Raw genomic sequence first — 24,009 nt, forward strand, 5'->3', positions numbered from 1 at the left:
TACACCAACCACGTATTGCACTAATATTGTGTGAATTGCCATATTTTTTTTTTCCCCTGTAGAGCCAAGTTCGATTTTTTTCAACAGATTTTCTACACTAAGGTCTGGTTAATTCATGCAGTACAACTTGTAATACCATCTCACACCAAAAGCAGTGCTATGTCCAAGAGTGGCACATTCAGAGTATTGGGTTGACTTTTGGACTTTGTGGATGACTTAAAACTTTTGGAAAGTTTTATAGGACTTTCATAATCTTTATATTTAAATTGAATTATATACTTGAACGCTGTAAAACATAAATCACCTCCACAATACTTACAAGAACTTTCAGTTTAGCAGTACTTGGACATGTAAAATAAGGTGGTGTACAAGGGTGATGTAGAAGACTGCTTCAAGAGCGCTAAACTTCTGGGGATTTTTTCTTTTTTTGAGCAATCTTTAAAATCATTATTTTAATTGAATTGAAATATGTACAAGAACACTACGTTGGGTAATGTGTTCTATGGACTCTCTTAGTTTGAAAAACTGAATGGAATTTTTGAATTTCAATACCTCTCAGGATAAAAAAAAAAAAAAAAAAAAAAGATTATCTTTTATACATTTGAAATAGAGCAACAGATGTTTTATGCTACAGAACTTTAATATACAAGAAAAGAAACACGACATGTTAACAAAAGCTTTTTGTGCTGTACTCCTCAGGGTTGAAACAGCAAGAAAACCAGGAAGTGAGAGCACGTGCATATGTAGGATGGTCTATGCAAGATCGATCTCACGTGGACAAGCATATATATATATATATATATATATATATATATATATATATATATATATATATATATATATATATATATATATATATATATATATATATATATATATATATGCACACTCTCTCTTTTCCTGGTTTTCTTGCTGTTTCTCAACCCTGAGGAGTACAGCACGAAACGCTTTCATCAACATGTCGTGTTTGTTTTCTTGTATTTTATACATTTGTTTATTAGTTTCCTTTTCCAGGTTGATAAGCTAAAGCACTCAGCTAAAAAACAAAAAGATGAGTTATCAAAACATAAATACTACAAGTTATTTTGAAAAGAAAAGAACTAACTTTTTAAAGAGGGTGTAATACTCAGGGAGTTACAAAAAAAAAACCCATTACATAACAATGGACGCAAGTAACCTTGGGCAAAGTGACGCAGCTTCCTCCTGCAATTTGGTGCAACTGACATCCAGAGCATGTAATCACTTTTTTCTCTGTAGTCAGCAGGGTAATTCAGGAGATATCACCATTAACCCCTATGGGATGCCGTTTTTGCATGATACTTAACCCTCCTACAAAATACAAGGAATTTTTCAAAATCCAGTCTCATCACTGCCAGTATCAAGTGCATAGAGTGCTCCCTAACACCCCTGTCAGTCTTCCCAACCACCACCCCCTCCCTTTTTTCCCCTTTGCATTTAATGTAATCCTTTCTAGATTCATTTTATCATCTCCCCATGTGGTCACAATACCAGCACAGCCAAACCATGTGTGCAACCTCGGACACACTGCAAAACCAACTATGGTCATCACACGGGTGGTTGCCCCCCCCCCCCAAAAATATGCATTTGCTCTCTTCTCAGAAACTTCACACATAATTCCGATTAAACTTGACCACCACCTGAATCACCTGTGATGTACTAAAGTTTGTCTGTGACATAAAAAAACAATAAATAATAATTGGGGTCTGAAGGGTTCTTTGGAGTCATTGCCCCCAAAATAAATATTTGCTTTCTTTTCTCAAACCTGATACAATTTCAATGAAACTCGATGACAACTTTTATCACCCATGATGTATCAACGTTTGTTCACAGCATTAAAAAAAATAAAAATGGTGGTTCCCTGGTTATCTTATCCAGCCACTACTGGGTGAGTGCCCAAGAGTATCGCACCAATGTTTTATGACATCATAGGTGGCTTCGTTACGTCATAATTGCATGTAGAACACTACATTTATTCAGTATGAAAATTGAGGGTCATCTGGGGATAAAATGGTCCACAGAAAAAAAAAAAAAAATCATGTCATAGGTCGTTATTCAACAACCATATTGTTAAAGAAAAAAAAATAATTCAAAAATCTTCTCTGAAAGTGGCTGAAGAGATTGAGGCAAAAACATTAAATGTATGACCGCCTATCCATGAGGAATAAATGGTTCACACATATGACATCATAGGTCACATGGTTTGGCAGCCATATTGGATTTACACAAAAATGTTCTCCAGTACAGCTGGACAGATCGAGAGGAAACGTCACACAAATGTTCCCCAAGCCTTGGGTGCACAAGTTTAAGGAATAATTGATAGGTCACATGGTTTGGTAACCATATTGGATTGAAGAAAAATAAATAACGTTTTCTCTGGGACCGCTTAATCAACGTGAAACTTCATAATTATGATCTAGGAGTGATGGGGAATACGTGTTTAAAATTTCAACTTGATCGGATGCATGGTCTGGCACCCAGAAATATTTAATTTTTTGATCTGGGGGGGGGTTCCCTGAATAAGGCTCACTTGGCTGTGCCTGGGTGGTTTTGATGGTAGAAGAGATGGTATAAGAGTAGCAGCTGAAAGGTGAATCCTATTCAGGTTCCTCCTGACGACTTCATCTTTGCTTTTGCTTGTTTGGGTTCCTTCTGATTACTCCAATGCAGGACTGTACCTATTTGATCTTCCATTTAATTTGAATTTCAATTCCATTGTAAATTCAATTTAATAATAATATAAAACGTCATGGGTCAGGTGTTCAATCAAAGCGGGGTTGCATCGAAGCGGGATGTCTTGGTACCCAGTCATCACTGCCAGCAGTTATAAAGTGGCAGTTCAAGTTATGCATCATCAATTACGTCACACACCAGGACAACCACCACACAAAACAAGTCCTGGGGGAAGGTCTGCAATCTCCGATTGCTCTTTTTCTTGTTATTAACTGCATTGCACGACTTATGGCGCATCTCTCGTGGTCTTGGGTCACCTATTTGGGAGAAGGGTCCATGACAAATGCACGCACGCTGCTGCTCCCACCACATCATCTATCAACTTACTGCTTGGTGACTTGAAGATATAGATGTCTTGCAATTAAATGTCATGCCTCAGATATGACTCACAAAACACAAAGGATTACAAAGACCAGGCATAAACAACAAAATGGAAAAACAGTTTTGCTGTTGTCTATATCAAAACAAAATTCTGAACACAAATTCAAGCAGAATAGACCCCCCCTCCCCCCAACAAAAAAACCCCTTCTGCAAAAATTCTCAAAAAGGTACAAACCTGTTTTGAGAAAATTGGGGTGACTGCAAAGACATCCTCTGACTCTCCAGGCTACGAAGACTGCCTGATTGAACGGGAAAAGGTTGAGGGTTCCGACGCCGTGCTTGCCATCCCATATGAGGGTTAAAAGGATCGCCATCTTCCACGTTTTGTTGCTGCCATCCCCTACGCAACCAGTTACATTTGGATTTACATCAGTAAACATTTTCATCACAGCAATGTCGTCATAGAGGAATAAAGATTATAGCGTTTAGTAACAGTTCAGTCAAAGAACAGTTCTTCATCCCTCACCGATTCACCCTCTCTTAGTTCAGGTTGGTTGGCCACCTGGATTAATTAAACCAACTGTGGAATAGTCTCCCTGCATCTGCACTTCTCACTACCTCATTCGCTCACCCATGCACATCCACAAAATTCTACACAAGCCGATTTGTTCCCACTGTTATTCTCTGGGTCATCCATTGCCACCACCTCCTCGCTTCTCCCCAAGCATTCAGTAATCAGTAGACGACGCTCTTTCTCGTTTAGCTCCTCCATGCATATACAGCACAGGAATATTTATAAAAGACAATGTAAAATTGAGAGGAAAAACAAATAATTACAAATATGCAATCAGTTATGAGCAGTGTTGAAACAATTGTGCAAAAATAAAAAAGTTGAAGCGATAAAACATTCAAAAACAAAACTGTCGAACATTTCCACGAGGGCGTGCGATATCGCAGCTTTGATGCATTTCAAAACCAAGTGCATCACGCAATGAAAGCAAATGATGCAACATGCCAGAACTACAGTACCTGCATTTAAAGGTTCTCCAAACGTGAGGCATGACAGTAACCAAAGCTGTGAATGATAAAAGTGCGAGGAGAGACGACAAGCAAAGCCAGAGGAGACCAGTGATGCCATCGTAACAAAAAGCATTCAGAGCTTCGACGTAATCCTGATGAAAATGGAAAAGGAAAATGCTGAACAAAATAATGGCACAAAGCACAGAAACGATGGGATATTAAAGAGCCCATGAAATGATGTACAACAATGAAGCTTGCCTTGTGGAGGATGTGACAGTCTAATAATGCATTGAGTTCATGAACCCTTGTGAAACTCAAAGATAGATCTTTTTGGATCTCCTGGACAATAAGCTTCAGAAAAGGGGGGGGGGGGAACAAAACAAATAAAATAAAACCAGAAACCCATCACATTATTCCTATGGTTGTCACAACCAAGTTCAATTATCAATGTAAAGTTAACATGACAATTACAAAGATTTCTTGAAATTAAGAAACATGACAGGTTGCTGCTATGAAATGCTCAACTGACAATGTAATCATCACAATCCAAACACAAATACAGCTATCACATCGACTTGATAGAAAATGCCATATCAAATCCAATCAAGATGCTTCCACCAACAACAAATGAATACTTAAAGTTAAAAAAAGGACCATGAGTAATGAAGCTTAACTAGTCACTCAACCCTCCCACCCCCAACAAACCTCCAGAGACCCAGAGTTTTGTGCCGTGAACAAACTTGATCAGAACCTTCATCACTCGTGATGTACCAAAGTTTGATCGAAATTATGCGTGTAGTTTCGGAGAAGAGAGCAAGTACCGATTTTTTGGGGGAGGGGGGGTCAAAAAAAAAAAGAGCCCAGAGACCCCCCTTAATGAGCGCAGGTTTTGATGTGGTCAAAACACCTTCATTCGGCATCAGATATGAAACCTGCAGCCAAGTTTCATCAAAAATCGCTTGGTTGGTTCAAGTGACAATGACTGAAATGTTTACAGACTGACCGACAACTACGGACACTGCTTGATCAAATAAGCTCAATGGACTAAAGTCCAGGTGAGCTAAATATTATTGACAAGAAAAGGGCCGTGGAACAGGTGCATGTGTTTAATGTCAGAGTTAAATGTCTCCAATTAATCATTCTCAACAAAGGGATTTCACATTGTACTTCCTAAACAAGTTGCATCGTGTGTAAATTTCGAGGGGTGGTACAAGCATCCAGACTTTGAACATCATTTGGTGTTGTAGAAAAAAATACTTCTGCCTTTTATGGACAAGTCGTGCTGAATGTTGCACTGCTGTTTTGGGATATAAAGAGGAGTACTTTGAGGAAGAATGATAAGAGCAAGGGGTGGGGGGTTGAAATAGGGGTGAACAAGCTGGATACAAGGTCAAGCACAGCAAAGGGGTCTGAAAGAAGAGAAAGGGAAAACCAGGAGAGGATGAGATTGGGACCATACTCTGTGCAGAGCGTTGGTGCTGCTTACACAGTCTCCTTGGCTATTGGGCAAAATCCTGGACGGGTCGCCACTCCGACACAGGATACCAGCATGCTGGCACTCATTTTGCCGACCTCGGAAGGATGACAGGCCGAGTTAACCCCACCTGGTATTAATTCAAGAGCTGAGCGGGATTTGAACTCAGGACCCTGGGATCCAAAGCCCGCCACCCTAACCATTAAGCCAACACCAGGCATGAAAACCAGGGATAAAGCAGAAATTGAAAAAAAAAAAAAAACAGAATAGGTGGAAGGAGGAGGGGAAATACATGAATGTGGAAAGTAATGAATGAATTGAAGAGGGTTACTGAGGGTAGAAAAGATCATGAGTATGTATGGGAAGGGAAGGGAGGGTGAGAGTTGTGGGTAAGCTCAGGTTACTGATCATCTTGAAGCCATGGAGGGAAGAGTGAGATTGAACAATGAGAAACTTGATTTCACAAGCAACAGAGGAACAAATGAGTGAAGGTGAACATTTCATTTTATTTTGCAGAATTTTAAATGAAAAAGATTTTTTTTAAGTTTTGTTCATAAAAATCATTTGATTCTATGATAAACAAAAAAAAATAAAATAAATGACCGTTTTTACAGCCATTTTTCCCTGCTGTGCAGGGGTTTGGCTTTTTCTTGAGGCAGTTTTATGGCCGGATGCCCTTCCTGACGCCAACCCTGGTCGCCTCTTACGACACACAGGGATACGGTACACCTATTCTAACCGGGGCATACACCGGGACCAGTACACTGGTACTCATTTTGCCGACCTCGGAAGGATGACAGGCTGAGTCAACCCCCTGGTGTTAATTCAGCAGCCAACGGGGCTTGAACTCAGGACCCTTGGATCCCAAGCCGCCACCCTAACCACTAAGCCAACACCAGGCTCATTCTATGATAAACAAAGTCCCATCTATTTGTTGTTCCATAAAAGCTTTCATCTGTAGTCGTTAAGAATTTACGATAACTGATAAAACAGGGATTTCCCACTGTTATCAATCTGATTGCTGACAACTGTTTTATACTAAAAAAATTAATTCCCCAGTGTTTATTCGTGCTGTGTATTGAAGGGCAGAATTATCAAGCAAGTCAAACAGGCAAGTTTATTGGCAACTTCGTTAACCAATAAAAAAGCTCACAAGAAGAAAAACCTGGATCGAAATGAAATAACATTCTCGGCTGAGGTTCAAAATAAATAAACTATTTAACAATTTAACATATATACACACACACACACACACACACACACACACACACACACACACACACACACACACACACACACACACACACACACACACACACACACACACACACACACACACACACACACACACACACACACACACACACACACACACACACACTGATCTGTGGATATAATTTGCATTATAGATTTACATTTATACCAAAAATAGGTGAACACTTCTTTCAACCAATCCTCTTGCCCCTCCCCAAAAAACCCTGCTTCGTCTCCATCTGGCTGTTTAACTCACTCGCTGGATCTTAAACACGCAGGATAGAGCACTCTGCCAAGCATGTGCTTTTCAAATTGTGGAGAACCTGGATACTGGCAGGTGGGCACAGGAGAACAGGATGGAGCATGGGCGAATGGGAGGGCAGACGGTTGAGATGGCAGGGCAGGCAGATATATGGAGGGGCGAACAGTTGGATGGTTGGAGGACGCAACGGCGGACAGATAGAAAGATACGCAGATAGACCAGTGAGCGCATGGATGGGCGGGCACACGGAAGGATTGACAGGTGGGAGGGCGCGTGGGTGGATTGACGGACAGGAGGGCATGCGGGTGGGCAGATGGAAGGATGGAAAGGGTGGACAGACGGGTGGGGGCACTGACAGATGGATGGGCGGACTGAATGGAAGGACAGACAGACAGACAGGCTCACGGACGTACTCGCCATCACCACAAAAACTGATAACTGCACATTTCTGTGGGCCACGCTACCGACATTGTAAATTTTATTACAAATTGCTAAAGGACAAATACTACATAACCTCAAATTTTTTTTTTTTTTTTTAAAGAAGTAAAGAATGTTGTTCAAGACACTTTCCCACTCAACATGTGGGTAATGACGCAGTTTTTTTTTATTAATTATTATTATTATGAGGAACTCACCAAAATAAATTGCAATTCTCAAATGACAAATGTTGAAAGTAAAAGGTTATATCTACAGCTCCTTACACGAACAGCAGAAGACATGTGACTTGTGGTTTGGACATTTTCAATCTCATTCAGGAAAGCAAGGAGTTTGCGTGATAGGTTCTGAATTGATGGTATAGGTCCTGAAATGATGGTAGTGTTGGGTTTGTGTAATAGATCCTGAAATGATGGTATTAGGGGGAGGGAAACAGTCATTAATGAAACAGAACGAAGGAAATGTGAGTAATTAGATCCAGCCAAATTAATACAAACAATTTGAACAATGCAAATCAAGTGACAAATCCTGTATTCTACCCCCCCCCACCCCCCACACTGCACTGCAGACCCACCATCACCCAACACTCCCAATCACCCCACCACAATCATGCTGCCGACCCAGCAACACCCACCCTCCCAATTGTGATGCAGATCCACCACCCCCACACCTCCCCCACTCAGGTAACAGTCGAGGCCAGCCTCCCCTCAAATCACACCTGCATGGCACATTGGAATATTTTGGTGCCATGGTTGGTGTCTTAGCCAAATAGCTCATGATGAGCCTTTGTTTTGTTGGATCATGTATTGCATAGAACAAAACTCCTTGTTACAATTTAGGCAATGCCAAGCCTCATTTTCAAAAGTAAATTGAAGAAACAACAAACATCATCCAGTGTTTTGAGGTGCCATGTCATGTGCAGATTTAGAGGGAGCATCAGCTGTGCACCACCTGAACTACCCTAAACCACCCCCTCCCACTCAGAAAATATAAAATTAAACACTTCTGTTATAATGACAACAGTAATCACTGAGGAATTAGTGTGAAGTTTGTCATGCATTAGTAAAAGTGTGCATCTCTTTAGACCCAAGGGTGAGAGAACCCCAAAGCACAGGCATGCAAGATAATTTGGTAAAGCTGATTGGCGCGGTATAAATCCATCTGTCCAGTCAACATCACATCAGCCCCTAGAATTTCTTCTCTTCAACCATCAACTCCATCCTGATACACTGATGTGTGTGGTGAGGCAATCACGAGAAAAACTTGCATTCTCCTCCTGGAAGGCAAACCAAACTGATGGCAACCTGCAGTATCTCCACACAACTCGGAACCATTGTGCATCTGACCTCTGAAGAGCCAGGGCCCAAAACCAGGCTCACATGCAATGGAAATTCTCAAGCTCCTAATCATATTTCGAAGCAGAGTGGGAGCTGGTCAGGTCTACCGCTGATGCATGTTCTCCTTCCAAAGGCCAAGGTCCCACAATCCTTCCCTTCCTGTACTCACCCTTTCTCCCATCATCAAGCACATCAACTTCTCCCCTGTCATAATGGAAAAGTTGCTTACCCAGCTCAACACCTTCTGCAACTGGTCTGATGGCACAGGTGCTCTAATCCTCAGGAAGCATGCTTCAATCCCATCTACCCCTCTCTCCTCCAACAGGTCATTCTTGAATGAGCAACATCTTCCATTTTTGACAGTAAACATCAATCATATCGAAAAGAACAATGTCAAACAGAGGCACTCAATGACAGACCTATCAGCCTTCTCCTCATTATATTTAATGTAATGGAATCCATAATGGCAGCCAGTTTGGCTCACGACCTGGATGTGGTGTTCCTCCTGACAGCAGTGGATGGATGCACTGAAGCACAAGTAAGAGGTTAAAACTCTTATCAAATCTTTAAAACCATTTGGCAGCCTTGATTTCTAAATAGTCTTCCGTTGGTATTCAGGGACTCCTGCACACAAAAGCAGTTGTCAGATTTCTTCCCAGAGCAGAAACAGTGAGTGGCCTTTGATAGTTTCCTCTCCCTCCAGGCTGGCGTCCCACAAGGTGGTGTCTTAGGACGTATGTTCATGGCAGGCAAGGTGCACGCTCTCAGTGTTTCCCCACAAGAATAAGCAAACTCTGAAATCTACTTTCCTGTCCTGGGCAGATACTGGAATATGTGCACAGTCCCTGGAATGCGGTAGCTTCACCATCTAATGTAACCTTTTGCAGGAGGATCACATCTCAAAACAGGCATCAAAGGGTGTATAGGTATACATATACATGTATAACCATGACATCTGGGTATTCTCCAGAACACTAATGATTTCTGAGCTACCTCATGCTCATCACAGTGAACAAGGCTTTCATATGGAGCACCATAGAGTATGGTTCCTCACTCTGGGATAGTGGTTCTGCCTCCTATCTTGTTCCACTCGCGGTGGTAAAAAAAAAAAAACAAGTTCTTCTATAACATTGGAATCTCAAGACGGATGGATATCCAGGGCCTGCCACTCTCCCACAAGCAGCACATGAGTGGACCCATATGAAAGCTTACATCTGGCCTTGCTCTTGCTTCCTCCTAACTTTTGTCATCCCAGGTCACACACACACACCATAATAACAGGAGTTCCCTTCCAAGGATCTTCAATGCAGGAGGTGACCTTTAGGCCAATCAAAGCCTACGCAATAATTTGTCCATACTCTATCTTTTTTTAAAAATGCTGACAAAAAGCAAGGAAACAGCTCATATCATATTTAAAATATTTGCTACAACTCTTGTAGTGGCCTCTCATGTTCATTCATTGAGAACACCAGCAAAAGACCAAGCAGACAAATGATTTAATTGGAGGGAGGCAAATGAGGAAACTAGTTTATTCCAACAGCACTAATTTTCATGCACTTCCCCATACTTTTCCCAGCACACACAAATACACTACCAACCAAAAAGATAAAAACAAATAAAATCAAGAATCATAGGAATATAGGGTAAGAACGTGCACCATCAGAAACACGAGATGTGAAAACAAATCCCCATGTACTTGTACAATACTTCAAGAGGAAGCGGAACAGGATACAATTTGGGAATCTCAGAATGTGTCGTCAACCGCTCAGAATGAAATTCCAAAGATGGACAATTGAGGTAGAATTACCAATATCTGTACCATTTACAATTACCACGTACAGTCATGATAAACAATGACATGGGCAGGGTCTGAGAGCAGCAAATTTGATTGGTCATGACGTAAAACGTCTTGATATTATCAAGTACTGCTAAGCGGAAGGGCTTTGAAAGTGCCGATAAAGGCAATTTGTGTTCCACAGTGTCGTCCTGTTAAACAACACCAGGTGGGTTGGCTCAGCCCGTCATCCTTCCGAGGTCGGCAAAGTGAGTACCAGCTTATTGGAAACAGGGGGCACTGCATCAAAGACACAGCCAAAAGCTGCATTCAAAATGCAGATGGAGGAACATGATTATCTCACTCGTCTCTGTGCATGTGTGACAAGGACTAATTCAGAGCCAAAGTACTGCTAAACCACACATTCATTTTCTGATTCATGTTAAAAATACAACATTCAATTGAAATCAAGTTGTTCCTCAGTTATGCACTGATGTTTGGAGACAGACAAGACACAGCCAAAGTGAACCAATTGCTTACCCCACTTTTTGCTTTGCATGTACGGTGTAATAATGCACAAAATGTTATAAATTGGAGATTTTGAAAAAAAATTGGAGTGCTACAAAACACGATTCATATGTAAAGACGAGGAGAATTGAACTGAAATGCCCAATGAAAGGCATTGCACAATGTGTGGCATTAAAAAAGAAAAGAAATGTTAAAAGCCACCTTTACAACTAATCAAGGATTTCTTGCATATTTTCACAGAACTTTAAGATTCACAGAACAAAAAATATATATATATATACATGTAAAAAAAAACTAACCTTTAAAAATCCCTACAAATTACAACCAATTTACAAGTGAAAAATGTAGGAATGAAAAGGTTAGAGTAATCCAACATAAAGGATCACAACGTGCTGACCTTTGACTTTCCCAGTCATTGGAGCAATTGAGAGACGAGGTACAGGAAATGGTTTTCCGTCCCTTAATCTAATGACGGGTAAAGCACCTTATTGGAGATACCTCCTCACTATTTCATCCTCTTCTGCCACCAATGCAGACCGCTAATCTGTGCTGGAATTAGCATCTACATTCTTTCAGGGAAGTTAACTTGATATGCAATTTTAGCCCTCCAAGATATTTTCAAAACGATGGGAAAATGGGCTTCATGAACACTGGAGCCGGTCTATGGCAAGATCAGCAAAACGATAGATCGATTCAACAGAACGTTGATCGGAGTTAAGTGGACTGCTTTGGGAAGCAAGGAGAGGATAACGTTTTGGGAATTTGCTCTGACGTAACGTTAATCTCTGAAATGTCAAAATGTCCTTGCTTCCCAGAGCGGTTGATATACTCAAACCAACGTTTATACAAGACACCTCCACGCCACCACCAAATAAATTATAAATTCAACATGAAAAAAAAAGTATAATGCAGAATAACACTGGAAAAAGTGCTTTGTAAAAACCACAATTTTGATATATCAGTGCACTGCTTACCTGAAGGACAGTTGGCCGTCGAGGGCATTCAACATAATAAGACACCATATCTGTGGAGTAGAAGGAGCCAAACTGATGAATGGATTATCTATTTCAATGAGACAGATTTCATGGCACAAGAAGAAAAATAAAATTTATTCCTTGGACAAAAGCTAGAGTTCTTGACGTGACAAAAAATATCATAAACATTAGCAGTATCAATCCTTAACTCGTGAATTTGAAATACAATTTGGCTTAAGACGTGACCATGTTAATCTAACAGCAGTGAAAGGCTCCACTGAACAACATATCTGAGCAAATAAATCTGCATGCAAGCTCTTTCACCCCTGTTCACAGATAGGAATAAAAATACATGCATTTGGAGAAATATCTCACAATGTTTAACTGATAAAGTTAAAGGACTGGCCAGAAACAGCCGACGTTTATAAAGCAAAAGCAATATTGCTTGTGGTTGTTGCCGATTAGATATTCCTGTTGAGAGCACAGAATTGAACACTTTGCAGTACTTGAACTTTCCATTGGGGTTACAGAGGTCTCATACAAGACTGACATATTGACACATCTACCTCAAAGCATGCAATGATTGTGTCTACTACACTCCCCCCCCATATTATCATTCTTTTCTCCTTCTCTTTAGCATCTTTCACCCAAACTTCCTCTGCATCAAGTCACCCCTTATAAAATTATATCAAGGGAAGGCATTCTTCGAGCAAGCCTTGCCCTCCTCGACCTACGACACAGTAAAAAGATAAATATCTGACAGCACCCTGAATGTTGGAGGTATTGGTGACCATGTGTGTGTACCCATCTTATTTCCACGAAGAGAAAACAATCCTATCTTTTGTCGGACTCTGCTTTACACTTCCGACACCAGCTTGCCTGTTTTGGGGTTGAGGTCACCCCAATGTTTATAAACAGCATATTAAAGCTTCACTGCAAACAAACCAAATTTATCAAAGTTGAATTTGCACAATACTTGACAAATTATGCATCCAGATAATACAATCAAAAGGTAATTTTAAGCAGTACTACAAAAAGCAATTAATAGATAGTCCAAGTTGCTTCTTCAGCTTCCAAACATGTTTCAAAAACTTTCAACACAGAAGAAAAAGTTCTCACTTTTGCTGACGAGTCCAGCTCGCTGAGTCACATTGGTGATATACGCGTGTGGATCAATACAAAAATCACTTGCTGCCTGTTTTGGAGAAAATTAAAGAAAATCTGAAAATGATGATCCACAAGCGATTCAGAATTCGATAAAAAGTGAATGGGGGGCAATGACGACAGTGTAAACCTCAAAGGTTTTGTGCAATAATATGTCAGGAGTGCAAACAAGTGTGGAGGAATGCATTCAATGCAAAGCCCACACTTCCCACCTAAAGCAAAGTTGAAAGATGGCAAAAAGTTATCAGGAATTGCCAAATATCAAATTTTAAGTTGAAAAACAAAACAAAAAACAACGAGAACGACAACCTTCGACACCAGGAAGTCACCAGATATGCTTCCGCCCACATTATTACATTGTTATAATACTTGCACCAAGTTTGATTCAAGTCGCTGAACCCAGATTTTAAATATTAAATAATTCTGTCTGCCAGACCATGCATCCGATCAGATTAAAATTTAAAAAAACATATTATTCCACATGTCTACTCAATCATAACTGTGACGTTTCAAATTGATTGATGAAGCAGGTCAAGAAAAAGATTTTAAAAAGAATTTTGTTCAAACCAGTATAGTAGCTACCAGACTACGTGACCTATTAATTATTTGTCAACACTATGGTATCCCCTCAAGGATTGGGGAACATGCAGGTGAAGCTCCATTCGATCGGTCAAGCCGTTCCACAGAAGATTTTAAAATGTTTATTCTTTATAAAAATAAAAAATAAAAAAAAAGCTGCCAACCCATGTGACCGATGATACCACATGTGGAGAACTTTTGGTTCCTCACGGATAGGCGATCATACCTGTAAAGTTTTGCCTCAATCTATTCAGCCGTTAAAGAGAAGGAGCTTTTTAAAGGTTTTATGTTAAAAACAAACATGGCTGCCAAACCATGTGACCAATTATGTAATCGATTTTTTGCCAATTACAATTTATCCCTAGATGACCCTCAAATTTTCATATCAGATAAAGCATTTGACATGAAATTATGCTATATGGCGGGGGGGGGAGAATAGAAACAGCCTCGTTTCCCATGGGGAGTACTTCACATGTGCCAAGTTTCAATTTTCTTTTTCCATGGAGCAGTTTCAGAGATAGAGTTCCAAAGTTTTTCCTTTTTTTCCAACATGGCTGCCACACCACATGTCTTTTCACATCATAGTTATCACAAAAAACATTCTAGATGAGTCGTTGCATCTCTGGTGAAAATTGTGAAATTTCTATGGTGGTGGGGGGGGGGGGAGAGACGGGGAACAAACAAAAAAAAAAACAGCATGCCGCCCCGCTTCGATCGGACACCTGACCGACGACGTCCTCCATCAAATGAAATTCAGAACGGGTGGCCAATCACGTCTGGAGTTTCGTGTTGATCGGATAAGGCTTCTTGTCCAACATGGTTGTGAGACCATGTGACTGATGTTGAAATTTTCATCCAATATTCCCCATGCCAAGTCGATCATATTTAAAAATAAAAATAAAATTCTCTTTACAGCTTCACCTTTTGATGTGAAACTTTGCAGCGATGATCCACTACTGTTGCTGCAAATATTTTATTGAACAATGATCAGTCACATGACATGACAGCCATGTTGGTTTTAAAGGACTGATTAAACAATTTATCTAAAGCCGTTTAACCCACCAATACAAGACTTTGCAGTTTCGAACCACTGCCCTTGCTGCATAAATTTGACTTTAAAATGACGTCAGTCACGTGGTGCGGCAGCCACATAGGTTTCAAGGTAAATAGTAAAAAAAAATTGTGCTTCGGAAATCGCAATAGCAATCAATGCAAAACTTTTCAGTTGTGATTCGCTGCCATTGCTCCTCCATGTAAAGCAACATGGTTCATATATTGATCTGTTAAGCAGTTTTGGAGAAAAGGGCTTTTTCATTTTTCAAACCAATATGGCTGCCAAACCATGTAACCAATGGCATTGAAAATTTGGACTCTGCCCAAGATTTCGTAGAGGATCACGTGTGTGAAGTTTTCTTTTGATCGGATGAGGTTCGTTTTTTGATCCAATGGCACTGCTGACCTATGTCATCACATGACCAATATATCATTTCCACAATGTATGCAGGTATACTGTCATGGCCAAAAATATTGGCACCCTTGCACTTTTTTCAAATCATGCACCATTTCTTCCAAAACAATTTTGAAATTAAAAAATATATATATATATATATTTTGGTATCCACATACAGTATGTATTATTTGGTTTGCAGTGGAAGAAATTTTTTTTATTTTTTTTAAACTTAAAAATATTATTAAAATCTTAACTTATTCCATATAAAAATCCTAAAATTACCCAGACAATATTATTGGCACCTTTTTCGAAGTTGTTGGAAATAATTAGATTTCAAGCAGATGATTCTTCTTTATTTTGGAAATGAACTCACCTGTGGTGAGTTGCAGGTGCCTGCAATATAAAAATTACTCATTCAACCAGTTTGAATGGAGAAGAGGAGTCATTCTCCTGGTACGTGCCACTGTGTGCACCACAATGAGCACGGACAAAAGAAAGAAAACCAGAGAATTGTCTGAGGAGGTCAGACGAGATTGTAGCCAAGCATGGACAAACTCAAGGTCACAAGTCCATCTCCAGAGACCTTGATGTTCCTGTGTAGACCGTATGCAATGTTATCAGGAAGTTCACGGCCCATGGCACTTCAGCGAACCTCCCTGGATATGGCCACAAGAGAAAACTTGATCGAAGATTGTAGCGAAGGATTGTTCACATGGTGGAGAAAGCACCTCGATCAACTGCCAAACAGATTGAAGCTCACCTTCAGACGATTTGTCTGAAGACGACGGTTTCAACTCGCACCATCTGTCGCCAACTCGATGAAAGGGGCTTTTATTGTAGGAGACCCAGAAGAACCCCATTGTTGAGACACATAAGAAAGCCCGACTGGAGTTTGCCAAAAACTCACCTGAACAAGCCCAAATCCTTATGGGAGAATGTCCTGTGGACAGATGAGACCAAATTAGAGCTATTTGGTGAAGCACATAATCTCTATGTTTACAGAAAACAAAATGAAGTCTTCAACGAAAAGAAAACCTTCCCGAAAGTCAAACATGGAGGAGGTTCAGTGGTGTTTTGGGGTTGCTGTGCTGCCTCTGGCACTGGGTGCCTTGAATGTGTGCATGAAATCAGGAGATTACAAAGGCATTATGGAGTTTAATGTTCAACCTAGTGCCAGAAAGCTGGATCTCAGTCAAAGGTCATGGGTCTTGCAGCAGGACAATAACCCCAAACACACTTGAAAAAAAAGCACCCAGAAATGGTTCAAGACAAAATGCTAGACTGTTCTGAAGTGGCTAGCAATGAGTCCAGATCTAAATCCCATTGAACACCGATGGGAAGATCTAAAAACAGCAGTTGGTAGAAGGCACCCTTCAAATATAGGAGAACTGGAGCAGTTTGCATAAGAAGAATGGGCCAAACTGCCAGTAGAGAGGTGTAGGAAGCTCATTCATGGCTATAGAGGAAGCACTTGACTGCAGATATTTTGTCCAAAGGTTGTGCTACCAAATATTAAGTAAAGGGTGTCAATAATTTTGTCAATGCCATGTCTTTTTATTTTCTGATTTAAAAGGATATATTGAGTTCTGAATCAAAAACAAAAGGTTCTGTAATATCAACAGTGAAATAAAGAATTGTGGAGAATACTTTTGTCAATATAAACTTATTTTTAGAGAAAATTGTGAGATATTGGAAAAATGTGCAAGGGTGCCAATATTTTTGGCTATGGTTGTATGGTTTGATGATACTGGGTAAATTTTGATTCGATTGGATAAGCGGTTCCAGAGAAAACATTATTTAATATTTTATCTTCAATCCAATATGGCCACCAAACAACGTGACATCAATTATTCTTAATCATCCTAACATCCCAAGTGATGGGGAACATGGCTCTGAAGTTCCTCTCAATCTGTCCAGATGTTCACGAGAAGAAGATTTTTGAAGGCTTGAGGGTAAATCCAAGATGGGTGTCACACCATGTGACCAATGACGTCGGTGATCAAATTTTATTCAGCACGGATAGACGATCATTTGTGTGCAGTTTCACTTTGATCTGTAAAGCGACTCTGGAGAAGATTTTTTTTCCCCCCCTTTTTTTATTTAAAACAATACGGCTGCCAAACCACATGAAGGATGACGTCAATTTTTTCTGTGTTGAAATATTTCCCAGGATAAACCTCAAATTTTCACACTGATCGAATGCAGCGTTCTACTTGTCAAATTTTTAACTGGATACCACTTCACCGATGACATCATAATCAAATCGCTCTTGTTCCCCATGCAGAGTAATTGCCAGGTGCCAAGCTTTAATTTTCAATTTTTTTCCCCATCTTGCGGTGAAGGAGATAAAGAGGTCCAAAGTTTTTCCAAAATGGCTACAACCCCATGTGACCTATAACATCATAAAAAAAATTCTGCACGAGTCACAGCTATGCTCAAATTTTTTTTTAATATCAATCAAATAAGTGGTTGCAAAGAAAATTTGCATGTACGTACGTACATACAAACCGAAAACATAATGCCAGTGGCAACATAGTCAATGGAGGCATAAAAAAAGTCTTATGTGTTGACCCTTGTGAATTTAACTCCCCAACTTCTAGGGCATGAACTGGGGGTCAAATACCCCCCTAAAAAGCATTACACATGCCATGCACCCACTCCCCCCAACCCTAATGTTGATCGAATATACAAAATTTCATTAATAATAGATAAATAAATATTTTAAAAAGTTTTTTTTTTTTTTTTTAAATGTGTCCACACGTACATTTTTTTGGTATTTGACTTTTTGACCCCATCCCAAGATGCAAGGGGGGGGTAGGTGGGGAGGGGAATTATACTTCTCTTGCACCTTCTTGCCATGTGATCATAACTACCAAGTTTGATTAATTTCTGCACAACTGTATAGGAGGATAAAGCATAGACGGAAGCACACAATTACAATATCAGTTTTTTTTATTTTAAAGCTCGAGGATAACTACGCAAGAGACGATTAATGCCATTATAAAGTGGTCATGCACGGATATATTATATATATATATATATACATACATATATATATATATATATATATATATATATATATATATATATATATATATATATATATATATATATATATATATATATATATATATACATACATATATATATATACACACACACACACACACACACACACACACACACACACACACACACACACACACACACACACTATATATAAAATCTAAGTCGCTAAGAAGATAAGAGGTAACAATTGATCTGATTATCAAGAATGGAATTCAAAATATTGTGAAGGGGAAAGGGGGGAGGGGTTGGGGTTATCCAAATTAAAGAATTTGAAAAAAAAAAGAAATTAATTAGAAAAAAAAAAAAGGAAAGTTATATTTGTGAATCAAAACGATTTAAAACTAAAAAAAATTTCATAAATGTTGCCCAAAACCACGTTCAGCACAGATGCAGAAAGACACAAAACCATTCTGAACAACTCTATTTACAAAATCATTCGTTGCGGACTCCCAAGTTGGTTCATGGCAGCATAATGGTATTTCCCTAATATAAAAAGCTTGAAGTGATTAAACATTGGAATTATAAACTTTATTTTTTGCATTATCCATGCTCATTCTTAATGGGTTATAATGAAGCGTCGATATTTTCATTGCAAGTTTTTCTTCAACTCTGCTTGACAATTAAGTACCATGTATCTGTATATGATTGTGGTGGAGGAAAGGGGTGGGGGGTTCACCACTTGGCACATACAAAATAAGCACGCAGCATGCTATCCTTACCTTCAGACATATTAGTAACAGCAGTGAAAAATAATTAGTGGGTGAGCACATCATGGAAGAGATTCTTTCAATAATGCCAAAAACACAGCCAGAGATGTGCATTCGCCTTCAACCAGAGATGGAGCAGCAACACAAGAGGGGCATCAAAAGGAAATTTTGTTGTTTGCAAGGAGAAACTCAGATTCCTTGCCTGCCAAAGCAGTATTTGAAGATATTGCACTTCTTTGCACAAAATGTATACATAGATACATTGAAAAAGATATAATAAAACAAACAAATGAGCTATAATGTGCACTTCAAAACTGTTCAACAATTTATACTCCTCTCTCTGTTTTGACGTGTGACTCCCCTCCAAGATGCCTGATACCATTAGCGACAAAGTGTGTTGTGAACCGGTCACAATGAAGATGAAACCCGATAACCAACTGTATTTGGGTCGATTCAAAGCAAGAGAAAAAACTATTTTCATTTACTGATATTTTTCATAGACGAGAAACCAATAAAGACAATGAGGATAACAAACCGGAGATAAAAATTCGTGTGCTTTAACGCACGCACGAGCCGATATCAGACAATCAAAATGAAGAACTCCTCCAACCCACCACGTCGTTCATGTCTAGGCTTTGCCCTTTTCATATCAAGAATAACCTGATTTACATACATGAAGCAACATACGTATGGCTTGCGTGCATTGACTATTATACATCATGGTTATATACCTGGGATCATTACAATTGCACTGGGCTATGGACGAACAGCCCAGCCTAATGCCTGCTGATCTGTGCTGCTTCATACAATGGCGGCAGATGATTTTATTGAGGTGGAGTCAGGTCAGCTGTCCAGTCAATGGGTGTATAGCAATGGGGTAGTGTCAGGACAGCAGAACTGACCCATGTATAATATGATATTTTCAAAGTCCAAAAATGGCATAACAAAAATTGATGAAATGCCCTGAAACTTATCATGATAAAGCCATATGTGTGCCATGTTTTAATTGAATATGTTAGAGGGTATGGGAAAAAGAGAGTCTGAAAAAGAACACATGGGAAGGACGGACGGACAGATGGAGAACAAACCTATCGCCCCCTCTGGTGAAACTAGAACGGGACTATTAATCTATCAATAATTTCAGCAATCTGTGTGTGTCTGTCTGCCTGTCTATCTGTCTGCGACCGCCGTTTCTCGACAACCGCCGGTATATCAATAATAAGCATCCAAAATAATGAGGCTGCAGAGTTCTTACCACTGCGCTGCTCAGTTGAATTCCGAGAGAACCCCACTCAACAACAATGATGACAAGTCCAAGGCCAAACACCCTGTCAGCACAATCAGCAAAACCATAAGGAAGATTCCAACATTGAAATGTCATAAGATAGGAATGCATTTTCATTTTATTGTTTCATACAAAAAAAAAAAAAAATTCACTTGTACCCATTATATAAAACTGAACTTATAGTTGCATAAAAGTAAAATATGAACAATAAGGAAGTAAATCCTCATCAAGGACAGCCCTAAACTGCACCTTAAAAACGAGATGTGGAGCATTTCATAATATCTGTTTGAGCGAACTCGTATATTTATGACGAGCTTCTCCCAATCCTCAGGATCTTCCATACAAATTGGTAGCCGGTCCCTGGTCAGACTTTTATTGTTCTCGAGCTGATCCATGGAATTGATAACGGGGCGGCCACGAGACCTCTTGCCTCGCTTTATTTCCCATATTGCAACAATTTCTTGCTTGCTTCTTCAACAAGACAGCAAATGTTAGCCTTTTTTTTTTTTTAAGTGTTAGATACAAAAGGCAATCCACCATATAGCTCTTCATTTGTTTGATACGCTCTCCAACATATATTCATTGCTGCCCTCAACAACCTTGTATAGCAGTCATCAAATCACCTCTCAAGTGTCCTCGTCGGTGTCCAACTCTCAGCACTATGTGTATGTATACTCTCTATTGTTGCATGGAAGAACTTTACCCTGAAGGTTTCTGTTAAGAACATATATATGTATTCTGAGATAGACAGAATAGAACCATCATAAATATATGTGGAAAAATTACGGGACCAGACCGGGAATCGAACCTTGGTCCTCTGGCAAACTGGACCAGTGCTCTGCCATCTGAGCTATCTGGGAGACCCACTGGCTGAGCAATGCAATTCTTCCACATATATAAGTGCCACACTCTTCCCCCCACTGCTTCTGGGACACTTGATGCCAACAACAGGAGCAGCTCGGGCCTGCTCCCAATAGGGTGTTTTTTTTTCCCCCACCCACATATATTTATGATGGTTCTATCCTGTTCATTCCTCTCATGTTATAACGCCCCCTGTGGTGTTTAGGAGCATATATGGATGTGCCCCCCCAAAGGGAGAAGACCCTCTCGAGAGCAGGCTCGAGCTGCTCCTATGGTTGGCAGCGAGTGCCCCGGAAGCAGTAGGGGAAAGTGGCACTTATACATGTGGAAGAATTGTGTTGCTCAGCCCATGGGTCACCCAGATAGCTCAGATGACAGCACTGGTACAGTTTGCCAGATGACCTGGGTTTAATTGCCGGTCTGGGCCCGTAATTTTTTCCACATACATTTATGATAATTATATTCATCTTATTGAGCACTGTCCAAGCCTTGCCTTTTCTCACTTCAAAATATGTTACTTTTGTTGATCCAGGACCCAAGATATTGAAAGTCAGCTACCCTTTCTAAAGCTTCTCCACATGTCACTTTGGAAACCTGGTGTTGGCTAAACAGTTAAGGTGGCTGGCTTAAGATCTTAGGGTCTCGAGTTTGAGCCTGTCATACTGTTAAATAACATCAGGTGGGTTGACTCAGTCCGTCATCTTTCTGAGGTCTGCAAAACCAGTACCAGCTTACTGGAAATAGGGGGCACTGCATCAGTGGCACAGCAACGCACCCAGCAATGATGAAACCAGCAGCCACAGGATGATGATGGCTCGTCGCTTTAAATTGAACCGTCCTGATTAAATAATATGAACTCAGTGTTTGCTAGATTAATGAGAAATCTGACTGCCTTTGCCACCGATTCAACCCGGTTGAGTGGGGCCTGAGCATAAAGCAATATCTCCTGGAAAATCAAGGGAGGTTCGGTAAACCCAAGGAAATCTTCTGCTTCTGTGTTCCATCAGCATGGAGCCCAGTGATGGATGCTCACTTACTGTTGTTCTCATGACAGTCAAGGACTAACAAATAAAAATGGTGCTGATGCATCACCTTGGAGAACTCCGTTGAAGATATGGAAGAATTCTGACTCGCCAGAGTAATTACTTCAGCTTCAGTGACATTGCAAATCATCCCCACTGCCTTCACTATTTTATCTAGCAAGAGACGACCCGTGAAACCGTTGATGAAAAAAAAAAAAATTTACAAAAAAAAAAAAAGATAGCTCCAGTGAACTATACCGCTGAGGTTGTTTGCATTGATCAAATTCTCCAGAAGAGTACTTGACCGAATTGGGAATTGATTTTTTAATAATTTTTTTCGTTGCCTGATTTGAACGAACTTGATACTGCACACCGCAGGTGAATGGTGAGTAAGGAGTAAGGCACACCTAAAATTTTTGCGCTCTCGTGTACAGTTTTGGCTGCATTTCGGTAACATACATACATACATAGATGAGAGTTTTAGTATTATACTAGCAAAGTACCCACCCATGGGCGGGTACAGTTATCTGTTGAATGGCGTTGGTCCCGTCTCGATCGGATGAAATTGAGAAATTGACGTTAATGGTGACCTTGACCCCGTGACCTTGACCCCCTTATGTCCGTTCCCAAGGATCACATATGCCAAGTTTCATCTCATTCTATCCAACGGTTTGGCCGTCTATAAAGGACAAACAAACATGAAAAATTGACATTTTAGTCGATTTATGACATCATAACTCGAAAACCAGAAGTCAGAAGTGAATGTCGTCAATCAACTGTGACATTTAATTTTGATTATCTGTCGAATGGTGTTGGTACCGTCTCGATCGGATTAAATTGAGAAATTGAAGTTACCCGGTGACCTTGACCTTGACCCCCCCAATGTCAGTTCTCATGTCCCAAGGATCACTCATGCCAAGTTTCATCTCATTCCATCCAACGGTTCGGCCGCCTATAAAGGACGAACAAACACACATATTCTATTTTTTTTAGTATAGTAGATAGATATAGATAGCATACGGTTTTAAAATAGAGATTATCTTCCTTTTTTAATTTTGTAAGCATTGTCGAGGTTCGTATAAAAACTAACACACAAAACGTAAAACAAAGGGAGCAGGAGACAAGAAGGGTGGGAGAGGGAGGCACAAAACAGGAGGAAGCAGAGACATTAGGAGATCTGTGGAAAGGAAAGGGAAGAGGTGGAGTGCACAGGGTAAACAAGATGGACACTACAGGGTTTTTCAAGGAAAGTAAGCAGGGAATTTTAACGAGGTGGATTAACTAGGGTAGAAAAGATCATGGTTTTGGATGGGGGAAGATACTAGGTGGTGGTGAATAGCTGATTCGAAGACCTGGAGGAAAGAGTGAGAGTGAAGAGAATGAGAGTTTGTTCCAGAAGCATGGGGGAGGGGAAGGCTGGAGAGGAGACAGTTGAAGAAAGAAAGACCATCAACCTGCCTACGGTGAGAGACTGAGAGACCCAAAGACTTAGCTTCATCGCAGGAGATACCAATGATCCTAAAAAAGCCATGGCTTCCACAGTCTGAAGCCAAGAAAGGTGTGGCATGAGCACCAGCCCAGATGGGAGAGCAGTATTCCATCAGACTGCAGATGAAAGCTTTGTATGGGTCAGGAGCTCAGGTGTGCCAAGGAAGGACTTTGCAATGCATTTGATGACAAGTCAGCAACTGGCTTTGGAGGCCAGCTTGGAAATGTGGCTTTCCCAGGAAAGATCATAGCAG

General features: G+C 40.2%; 1 protein-coding gene across 11 annotated transcripts in view; it reads right to left on the reverse strand.

The window, feature by feature from the left end:
- Nucleotides 1–24,009, reverse strand: part of LOC147022218 (protein tweety homolog 2-like) — a 65,001-nt gene that overhangs the window by 12,566 nt on the left and 28,426 nt on the right. For 10 of the 11 annotated variants that reach the window (XR_015061116.1, XM_085892903.1, XM_085892904.1 and 7 more), the window contains 7 exons: nucleotides 20,355–20,427; nucleotides 13,250–13,325; nucleotides 12,131–12,180; nucleotides 7,784–7,921; nucleotides 4,351–4,443; nucleotides 4,102–4,244; nucleotides 3,308–3,472 (listed from right to left, as the gene is read on the reverse strand). Coding sequence is in view for 10 of the 11 variants with exons in the window: in XM_085892903.1 (XP_085749029.1) it covers nucleotides 3,308–3,472; nucleotides 4,102–4,244; nucleotides 4,351–4,443; nucleotides 7,784–7,921; nucleotides 12,131–12,180; nucleotides 13,250–13,325; nucleotides 20,355–20,427 (738 nt within the window). In the remaining variant the exon portion in view is untranslated. The remainder of the gene's footprint in view (nucleotides 1–3,307; nucleotides 3,473–4,101; nucleotides 4,245–4,350; nucleotides 4,444–7,783; nucleotides 7,922–12,130; nucleotides 12,181–13,249; nucleotides 13,326–20,354; nucleotides 20,428–24,009) is intronic. The other variant, XM_085892905.1, reaches the window with a different exon arrangement.

Source organism: Eptatretus burgeri, chromosome 8 (genome assembly GCF_056783735.1).
Source record: "Eptatretus burgeri isolate ZD-2024b chromosome 8, Ebu_testis_v1, whole genome shotgun sequence".
Lineage (NCBI taxonomy): Eukaryota > Metazoa > Chordata > Myxini > Myxiniformes > Myxinidae > Eptatretus > Eptatretus burgeri.